This window comes from Platichthys flesus, chromosome 7, assembly GCF_949316205.1.
Source record: "Platichthys flesus chromosome 7, fPlaFle2.1, whole genome shotgun sequence".
Classification (NCBI taxonomy): Eukaryota; Metazoa; Chordata; class Actinopteri; order Pleuronectiformes; family Pleuronectidae; genus Platichthys; species Platichthys flesus.
The window spans coordinates 26132996-26143680 of record NC_084951.1 but is presented as its reverse complement, the minus strand read 5'-3'; the positions used below and the strand labels follow the sequence as shown (position 1 = coordinate 26143680).

General features: G+C 44.2%; 1 protein-coding gene across 1 annotated transcript; it reads left to right on the top strand.

The window, feature by feature from the left end:
- The first annotated feature begins 2983 nt into the window (after nucleotides 1–2983).
- pip4k2ca (phosphatidylinositol-5-phosphate 4-kinase, type II, gamma a) lies at nucleotides 2984–10430 on the top strand. Its single transcript, XM_062391016.1, has 10 exons — nucleotides 2984–3378; nucleotides 4087–4184; nucleotides 4888–4984; nucleotides 5151–5297; nucleotides 6563–6709; nucleotides 7654–7692; nucleotides 7794–7907; nucleotides 8237–8501; nucleotides 8599–8702; nucleotides 8828–10430. Exons 1-10 carry the CDS (start codon nucleotides 3220–3222, stop codon nucleotides 8906–8908), a joined length of 1251 nt encoding a protein of 416 aa, XP_062247000.1. The 5' UTR covers nucleotides 2984–3219; the 3' UTR covers nucleotides 8909–10430.
- The last annotated feature ends 255 nt before the right edge of the window (nucleotides 10431–10685 follow it).

Genomic DNA, 10685 nt, shown 5'->3' with positions numbered 1-10685 from the left:
GTGGGAGGAGCCGGAGACTTGTTGTCCATCGTTAATTATAGTCCACAACTATAGAGAAGAATAGAATAGAATGTTTCTTTATAGTCCAACAAGGTGGAAATCTGTCGTATGCAAACACAAGAAACAACATCAACATACAAAAAAAACAAGCGATTAGTAAAACAAACACATGGACAAACTCTTATGATAGATTCAAACTCAGTTAAGTTAAGGATACGGATGGCACTTTGGATGAAGGACTTCTTAAATACATGTTAAGTTGCTGGACGGACTCAATAGTGCCTCCCAGAGCCCAAGGGGTCCAACTGGCTGAAGACTGGATGGGAGCCTTCTACCAGGATACTTCCTTTTGGGTTTGCCAACTGTTTGGGTTTCCATTGACACAACCGTAGAGAGTTTATTCATAGATCTACAGTTTATGTGACCGTTCTAGTGGCTAACATGAGGCTGCTGAGTTTCCTGAGGAGTTAAAAGACAAAGGCAAATAAAAAACAACCATAAAGAATGTGAATATAAATCAACTTAAACCCGGCTCCAACGCAAACTGTAAATATTCATAAGAAGAAATGGACATGATGGTGATGGTGATGATGATGATGATGATGAAGAACACAGGAGGAGGAGAACAGCTCCTTCCTTCCTGCACAGTCACTTCTGAGGCGAACCTCATTCAGCAAAAAGAGAATAAAGAGAAGTGTCTGAGTTCCTCTGATGTGAGGATCTTTGTCCTCACATCCATTTACTGTGAGGAACCGCTCGCCAGCAGTGAAACTGAACAGACACATTAGAGCACATTAGAGTCAAGCTGCTTTCTGCCATTACCCGGCACATAAAGGATCATTCCCCCCCCACACACACGGGGACTCAACACATGCCTGTTTCCAAGGTAACAGCATAGAATATCCCATTCTCTATGCATATTATGAAATGAAGGCCTAGCAGAAAATGAAGCAGGAAGCATGATCCTCTGTAGACTCACTCCACCTCATGTCCTACTTCTGTCTCTGGGCTGCGTTGGCTCTGCTGTGACTGGTTTCTGTGCAGCGAGCGGGTGAAGCCTATGTAAACTATGATGTGAGGAGAGAGAGGGAATTCATATTCCACAATACAACGTTTAGAGAGTCTGGGATGCACCTGGATCAGAGGGACTCGTTTTTCTCAGGGTCAAAGTTTACCAAGGAAAGTAGCCGAGAGTTGAAACCAAGGATCCTGCATTGATTTGGTCCTCATAAGGTTTCAGGTATTTACTTTTTGTTTATGGCCAGTGAACACATGTCCCAGTCTCCATAATTCCACATGCCGTAGTGTCCCTGGGCAAGACACTGACCCCTGTGCTGGGCTGTCAATGGCAAATCTGTAGTTTAAAGAGCTTTGATTGGTCATCGAGACAAGAAAAGTGTCTTTTAAATATATATTTACCGAATGAAAAGATCCATCCCTCATCTGTACACTGGTCCTTTGAGGGTCATGTGGGCAGCCTGGTCCAATCCCAGTGTGTCACAGTCCAACTTTTTTAACCTTGAACTTTACTCTGCTGCTCTTTTCTTTCTCTCACAGTTTCAGGATCTTGCAACAACAAATGACGAGTGTCAGTTTAGTGAGAAGACTGAGAGATGTTCGACTGTGTTTCTGCAGGACGCTCAGTGAAGTTTCCTCAAAACCTGAAGCTGACACTTTCCTTTGGGGTCTTTCTGCCCCCTGGAGGTTAAACATCTCTTTAATGCACAGCTACTGTGTGTGAGGTACTTTCACAAGTTTCAACTTTATTTAGTTTCAGCCTCATCTGTTAAACATATAGAAGAACAAAACAACTTTTCTCAGGATCACTTAAACAGTTAAAAAACAAAACAGCTCTGAAATATAATAATATCTGAAAAATAATGATATACATTAAAAGAGAAAGAAAACATACACTAATACTTCAACTCAACTGCATTTAAGAGGGAAATATTATACTATTTGTGTCTTTACATTTTTACTGTTATAGTTTTTGTCATTATTTTACATAAAAATTACAGATATGGTTAAACCGGATCTAGCCAGTGATTCCCAGCACTTTGTCACTGAGTAATGTAATAGAATAAATAACCTGCAGCAGAACTTTTCTATTAAACATCTCATGACGTCTTAGCTCATTTAACTGTGAAGGGCACGACTGCAGTAATAAGTCATGTAGAGGAGCTGGTGTGACAAAACATCCAAAACACACAATCATCATCATTATAGTTTTACTCTTCCTCTGACAACTCAAATATTATATATTTATGATTATGTTTCTGACAGGCAGTTCAGAGAGATCTTCAGTTTACAGTGAATCAAAACAGAAAAAGCAGAAGTGACTTCTAAAATTTAAAAGCCTGGAAGGTTACAGCCCTGTCACCGTTTATCATTAGTTCATTCATATCAAAAACATGTGTTCTCTGCAGTTCATGTTTAAAATAGTAAAATAAACTCTAATTTTAAAATAAAAAGATCAAAACAAAAATACAAACAGACAATAACGTTTGCTAATTATCCACCCTGAGGTCTAACGTTATTCAGTGAAGACGGAAACAAAAACAAACAACTAACAAACACATTTTGTTTATATATATTTTAAACATATTTAGTATACATTACAGTATTGAAATAAAATTGTTGAATAATCAGTCTGATCACAATCTGCAAACCTCTGAAACTGACTACAAGTACAAAGAAGTACTCAGAAGTACAAATAAGTACAAGGAAGTACAGGGAAGTACAGGGAAGTTCAAAGAAGTACAAAGAAGTACAAAGAAGTACTTGTTTTGACGTTGGACGGTTTGGAACAAGTTTTTCAAGTTTTACAAAGATGTCTGATATTTCCGACCGTGGATACTACCATGAACGCCACATAACCCTGCGAAGCCCCACCCTATGAGGTCACATGACGCAGAATCGTAGTTTTGAGTGGCCGCTGTCAGCTGTCAGTCACAGGCTCAACACGTGGTTAATAAAAATACGGTGGACGCTGGGAGGAGACGTTCAGAACAAACACGGTGAACGCAGCGTCCGAAAGGAATCCGCAGTTCACCCGTTGATCCGAGGACCGTGTGAGTCAGCGGGACTTGGACCGGTGACCCCTGCTCGTCGGTGCGAGGGACCCGGGGGGAGGAGCGGCGAGAAACCGGCGTGTAGCTCCGTGAAGGCGGCGCGCAGGAGGAAGTGTCCCCGCCCGCTCCAGCCTCTCTGCCTGCGGTCATGGCTGCTCTCGGGAACTCGGGGGCCGCCTCCAGCCCGACGGTGGTCCTGGCGCCGAAGACCAAGACGAAGAAGAAGCACTTCGTCCAGCAGAAGGTGAAGGTGTTCCGGGCCAGCGACCCGGTGCTCAGCGTCTTCATGTGGGGCGTCAACCACTCGGTGAGTCGCTGAGCTGCCGCCGGGCTAAGGCGAGCTAGCGCAGGTAGCAGGAGCTCAGCGGGGCGGCGACGGGGTGTGAGCCGGGGATCTGTCACTGTTCTGGGCCTGGGTCCGCTCAGGGTCCCGGTGGCCCCCCGGAGGACCCCGGGTCCACCAGGTCCACCGCTGCCTGTCTGTGTTCAAGCTAATCACGGAGATAGTCAAAACATGAATCGGTTAAACATTCATATTATAACACGAATGTTACTCACAACACAACTATTCATTTACTTTACTTATTACTTGGACATTACTGCATTTGTATTTATACTAGTGATATTATAACATGTATTCTTCTTACATATATAACTACGTAACATACAGTAGATCTAGAGTCTTTATACAGATATGATGAAAACATATAGAGGCGACATGGATACAAGCTCTAAGGGCCAAGAATCAAATGTATTATACATTTTACACAAATACCCAAACCACTGGTACATGCATGAAACATGTATGTGACTAAATAAACATAAAAACAATAATTGAGGTTCCAGCTTCTCAGATGTAAGAACTTCCTGCTTCTCTTGTGTCATCAAAGTAAAACTAAATATCTTCAGGTTTGGGACAAAACAACTTATTGGACGGTTATCTGAGGTTTGACGAAAGTCTGCACATAATTAGTTTAATTGATTTTAATAAACACATTTTGTTTCTTCTCTGCAGATCAATGATCTCAACCAGGTGCCTGTTCCTGTCATGCTTCTCCCTGACGACTTCAAGGCCAACACCAAAATCAAAGTGAACAACCACCTCTTCAACAAGTAAGACTCACAACACACTTCATGGAGAAGCAGCACTGGAGGAGATATTAATAAACCCATGTGAGATGTCTCACTGCCTCTGGTGCTTTCAGGTAAACAAAATCTGACCTTGGTACCAAACAATATTTTGTTTTGGTGAAAGTCGCCACCTGAGGTCAACGTGAAGATGTCTCTGCACTGATAGACCGAAGAAGGATTAGTCATTAGTTTCTGTATTCACTGCATCACTGCAACACCACTAGTTGGGTTTTGAACACTGGGCGATGCGAGTGTCTTGACTGGTTTTCCTGTTTGAAGCCGGAAAGTTCTCATGAGGCACACTGCTCTGCATTGAGAAGTCTTTCAAACTTTAGAGGAGATCAAGGCTGTGGAAAGTATTCACATTTTCACTTTGTGTGTCTTTCCATTGGAAGTCATAGATCTCATATCTAGTGGTGAAGGTGACACAGGCGTTTGAATGTGTGTTCAGGGTCACGTGACGCAGGAGTGGAAGCTCTGAGTGTCAGACTTCACTCTACTCTCACCCTGATGATGATGATGTTTGAACTTTTAAGACTTTTTTTTTCTCAGAGAATGAAACATCTGATTGTTTGTGTGTCGGCACAGAAAATGTTGCATCAGCCCACTCCTCCTTCTCCTTGTCCTCCTTCTCCTTGTCCTCCTTTTCTTTGTCCTCACTCTCCCTCCTTCTCTCCCTTTGCAGAGAAAACCTTCCGGGACACTTCAAATTCAAAGAGTACTGTCCTCAGGTCTTCAGAAATCTAAGGGAACGCTTCGGTATTGAGGATCTGGACTATCAGGTATGTGATGTGCTGATGACGTGTTCAGTGTGCAGACCAAGAACCAAGACCAAATACAAAGGAACATGACTACAGGAGCTAATAACTCTAATAATGACCAGATAGACAGACTCTTTACTTCATATGAAGACGTGTCTCTGCTCCTCTGTGTGCCTCTGATGCCCAGGTGTCGTTGACTCGCAGCCCGCCATCGAGGAGCGTAGACGACCAAGAGGTTCTGCTCCTCAACTCCTATGACCGCACCCTGGTCATCAAGCAGATCTCCAGTGAGGACGTGGCCGACATGCACAGCATCCTGTCCGAGTATCACCAGGTGAGGAGGGCGTGCCTGGACGAGAAGTCTGGGGATGAAGCAGCTTTCAGACCTGCACTGAAATCCCTGTAGTCCTCTAAAATGATCCAGAGTCTGTGAGAACAAGGAGAAGATGTAGAAGATGTAGAAGATGTAGAAGATGTAGAAGATGTAGAAGATGTAGAAGATGTAGGAGATGTAGAAGATGTAGAAGATGTAGAAGATGTAGAAGATGTAGAAGATGTAGGAGATGTAGGAGATGTAGGAGATGTAGAAGATGTAGGAGATGTAGAAGATGTAGGAGATGTAGGAGATGCCAAGGAAGATGTGAGCTTAGACAGACTCAGGAGAACCTCCAGACTCCAGTGTGGCTTTAAGATGCCTCTGATCCTGAACCTCCCTGTGGGTGAGAGGGGGAGAAAGCTGCAGCACCACTGAGCGATATTCATAAGTTCATATCTACACGTGTCTGCTCATGAAAACAGTCGCACACAGAGATAAGAGCGAGGCGACACACCTTCACCTGGTTGATTTGTTCCTTTGGTTTTATTCCACGTTTGCCTTCAGATCTGTGTCGAGCAGATACTTCAGAAAGTGTGTGTCTCTCACCTCAGGCTGCAAATGTGACTGAGTCAATGTTTGGCTGCTGTGAGCTGTGAGAGGAATGTGTGGCCTGTGGTTCCACAGCCTACACAGAGCTGAGAGGCTGATGAGGAAAATGGAAGCTCTGTTTCAGCTGAATGAAGTCATTGTTATCGTTTGCAGGTTGAAGTTTATAATATCACATTTCTCTGTGTCGCTGGTGCCTGTTGCAGCTCTTTGGTCTGAAGCTCGTACAACACAGAAACATGACGTCTCTTCTCTAGAGGCCAGAGTCGTGGTCCTACTTTGGCCTTTTAGACATCAGAAGGTTTAGGATCAGGCTTCGATGTTTGGCAGTTGTAGGAATTTCATCTTGAGATCCAAATTGCAAAAGGTTCTGTGTTCATTTTCCCCATCATGGATGCATGTGACCTGCGGGGGGGCTGCTGGTTCACCAGCTCCTTCTGTCTTTACCGTCCTGCTGGTCCAGAGTCTTTCAGGCGACACTGAACCAGGTCTGAAGTCTATTTTAACTTCAGTCTCACCTGGACGGACTCACTACTTGATTTATATCCTAAGTGACCTTTAGATGCTTCACTCGATAGAAGTACGTGTTCTCTGTTGCTGTATTTTCTTATTTGCATTTCAATCTTTTAGAATACACATTGACACTAAAGCCCTTGTCTGTGGTTCCCGCCCTGCAGCACATAGTGAAGTGTCATGGCAGCACCCTGCTGCCTCAGTTCCTGGGCATGTACCGGGTGGGCGTGGACAGCGAGGAGACGTACCTGATCGTCATGAGGAACATGTTCAGCCACAGACTGCCGGTGCACAGGAAGTACGACCTGAAGGTGAGAGGAACAAACCGTCCGAGCTCTATTTGATCTTTTAATTACACTTCCCAAACAACATCAGTGCTTCTCTACCACATGCAGAAGTCCAGACACAGAGATAACAGCTTAGATGCTGTTTCACACTGGAGCTGAAAAGATGAACTGATGAACGGTTCTATAGATATGTGACACAGACAGAATTCTGGAGTTATTTCACAGATGACATAGATCTAGTGAGTTTATGTTCTCGAATGTGGTGACATTCTAGATTATTCTAACAATGAATTGAGGCGACAAGCAAGTAGAACTGAGTCTCATAGATATGTATCTCCTGTACCACAGAGCCACAGACAGACAAAGAGTTCTAGAATGATTAGATGTGTGAAGATTTGTTTTTTCATGGTTGATCAGACAGGAATAGACGTTTGCAGATGTGATCCTATGATTCAAGAAGCCGTGACGGGCTTCACATCCTGTTTCTATTGACCAAACCTCAGCTGCAGCCGTGATTCACTCCCTTTGCTTAGACTTTGATCTGTTAGCATGTCACACGTATGAGCCATGATCTTTACAGCTCTGTTCTCACCATATACCAACCCACTGTCCATCCCTGTACTGGCTATACTAGCCCCATGCACAGACTTTTACCTTTAACCTTTTACCACTTACATATTCTAATATATTTATATATATATATATTTTGTTGTTTTTATATTTATATATATATATATTTGTTTGTACTATCCACTCCAGCAGCACAAGAACACTTTCATAGGAAACACTGTCACAATCACATCATTGCATTCTGTACCATAGGCTCAGACCCATTCATGTACCTGTATCTGCAATGTTCTACCTATGTTTATGTGTTGTATGTATGTTGGTTAAATGTATAAGCTACTGGATGACCTAAATTTCCCACGGGATTAATAAAGTATCCATCTCTCTCTCTCTCCTGGCAGGGCTCTCTGGTGGCTCGTGAAGCAAGTGACAAAGAACGGGTGAATTCAAACATCTCTCCTACTTTCATCTGATTATTATCTGTGCAGCTGTCGCCTCTTTACCTCAAACCTCCTGCTGAACTGAAGTGTTTGTGTCTCAGGGTAAAGATCTTCCCACCTTCAAAGACATGGACTTCAGGAACAACATGCAGAGGGTGTTTGTGACCGAGGAGGAGAAGGAGAAGGTCATGGAGAAGCTGAAACGCGACGTGGAGGTGGGCGACATGTTTGTTTGCAGAGCTCAACCACACGGTGGCGCTGTCGGCCCAGTCGGCCTGCACCGGTCCTGAGTGGCAGTGGAGGAAGGAGGAGGTTCAGTTCACAGGGACAGAGCTGGATTCAGACATTATGACATTAAACTGCAGCAGAAAAATGGAAAAACAAACATTTAGATCATGTTTGTCTTCTTTAGTAGAAATGAGTCCTACGAGGTCCAGACAGTATGAAACACATTAAGAACGTTTAGGAGTTACATGAGAGTCAGACCTGATGCTGAAACATTTTCTTTCAATGGATTAATCGACTGCTTCATCTCTTTCCTCAGTTTCTGGTGAAGCTGAAGATCATGGACTACAGTCTGCTCCTCGGCATCCACGACGTGGGCCGAGCTGAGCGGGAGGAGGACGAGGGGGAGGAGGTTTCCAACGAGGAGGAGCCGGAGGCGGAGAACGGCATGGCGATGGGCGCCACGGCGGGATCCTATGGAACCTCTCCAGAGGGAATCGCTGGCTACATGTCCTCCTGCAAACCTCTGGGGCCCGGAGAGTTCGACCCGTACGTGGACGTGTACGCGATCAGGAGCTGCTCAGGTGAGCCGGGGTCGAGCTGCAGGTCGAGCAGCGGGTGGAACCTCATGATCTGGTTGCTGTTGTGTTGTTGGTGTTAAATAACGCTCACTGTTCTCAGGAGCTCCTCAGAGGGAAGTTTACTTCATGGGCCTGATCGATGTCCTCACTCAGTACGACACCAAGAAGAAAGCTGCTCACGCTGCGAAAACCGTCAAACACGGGGTGCGTAACACGGGGGGGGGTGCAGTCAGCTGTTCAGAGTGTCTGATGTTTACTGTGACATAATGAAATGCACGATGGGATGTATATTAAATGAGGATGTTCTCTTGTTTCTCTCTCTGTTCCAGGCCGGAGCTGAGATCTCCACGGTCCACCCGGAGCAGTACGCCAAACGCTTCCGCGACTTCATCTCAAACATTTTTGCGTAGCGGTGACGGAGCGACGCCACAAACTGATCCAGCCGAAGCTCAAAGTCGATAATATCATTGACCAGAATTTGTCTTGCACACGCGGATCTGAGGCGCGACTACAAAATGTATGACTTCTGATGCATATATTTATTTTTAAGATTTAAAAAACTGCATTTCTTATAAATGCTCAGCACTCTAAATGGAAGCGAGGGTACGTGGAGACAAACTGCTGTTGATCAGAGTTGGAACTGTCCTCCTCACCGGGGACAGAGACAAGTGTCTTTCACTTTGCTCTGGTTCTTGAGGACGAACTAAATTTGAACGAGACGGATTTTCAGCCTCTCGTTGAGAGTTGGAAGAGAAGATTAAATTAATTATGAAGCCAGATCAACAGTTTATTCTTGTTTGTCCTCGGACCTTTCCCCCGACTCTGACGTCTTCTCACTCCACCTTCCACTTCCAAACACTCCTTCACACAAACCAGTTCTGTTCTCCCCCGGACGTTATTAATCTTCTCCTCTGACTCAGCCAAAAAGTCCCAACATGTCAAACTCTTCCTTTTTAAATGGTAGAATAATCTTTGATTAACAGGTGTAGGGTAGATAACAGGGTGAATGTTGACAGTGCCAAACGTGTGGGATCAGAGCAGGACTTGCACTTTTATTTTAAACCAGAATTTGAATTGATCGGATTCTGTTTTCCAACAAACTCGACAAAACGTCTAATAAATGCAGTGAGATCCTGTTTGGACCTGTCAGAGTCTGTCCTGAGGGATCAGATCAGGAGTGGGCAGGTCTGAATCTAATGAATCAGGTCTGAGATCTGCAGCACATTCTTATCAGTGTGTCAACCTGGGCCACAGGAGACAAGTCAGCTGACGTCTCTGACTCGACACGGATCAACACAATGACTCAAGCTGTTCTTCTACACACACACACACACCAGGGCTGTCGCACATGTGGGTTTTCTAATGTATTTGAAAAAATATGTAAATACCATGAGACATCTGTGAACTGGGTAGAAACGTCAGGATTACATATCGAACACATGGGTCTTGATGATTTGCATAAAGAGCAGGAAGTGGACCAGCTGACCTCTGATCTCTCAGGACCCATCAGCTCTGACCTGGGTCTAATGCTTGGTGTTTAAATGGGGAACATATCTTATTATTTAGCGTCTGAGCTGAAGCTGCGTTCAGGAACAGTCCGAACGTTTTTTAAATGAAACGCGTCGACGCTTCCTGTTGATGAGTCCGTTCATCAGTCGCCCCTTCGTGGAAAACGTGCGCTGATGTGAATCATTGTCATAGGATAAGATTTAGAAACAGGCCTAGCAATAGAAGCAGGAAGTGATGTGTGTGTAGTGTAACGATGTAGTGCTAACCAGGCTACTGTGTTAAATCCTTTTGACAGTAACACTACATGTCAGTAGCGTGTGCAGTTTGCCTTAACACAGTAAGACACTGACGCCTCATACGTGATCGCACATGTTGTATTTTTGCAAATCAGCTTTTGGACCAAAATATATTTTATGAAGAATTTCTGAAAAGTGTTTGACTCGTTTTTTAAAAAAATGTTTTTACTGTGTTTACGTGTTTCTGCAGGAGGAAGAATTTCATCTGTTGACACCCGACACTTTCTTCAAGTTTGGTACCAGTGTTAGAGGTCAAAGGTCAAGGTCACTATGACCTCATAAAGGATTCAGGTGGTGAAACCTCATCACCTGAGATTTGCAGCTTGACTCAGTTCCTCTTGGATTCAGAGGTTGTGTTTCCGATGGTTTTCAGTCTGAACTG

What these genes read in the sequence shown, in the direction of transcription:
- pip4k2ca (XM_062391016.1), top strand. Translation starts at nt 3,220, where the DNA reads ATGGCTGCTCTCGGGAACTCGGGGGCCGCCTCCAGCCCGACGGTGGTC. An exon ending in TTGAGGATCTGGACTATCAG is followed by an intron (nt 4,985 to 5,150) that starts GTATGTGATGTG and finishes TCTGATGCCCAG; the next exon opens with GTGTCGTTGACTCGCAGCCC. An exon ending in AAGCAAGTGACAAAGAACGG is followed by an intron (nt 7,693 to 7,793) that starts GTGAATTCAAAC and finishes TTTGTGTCTCAG; the next exon opens with GGTAAAGATCTTCCCACCTT.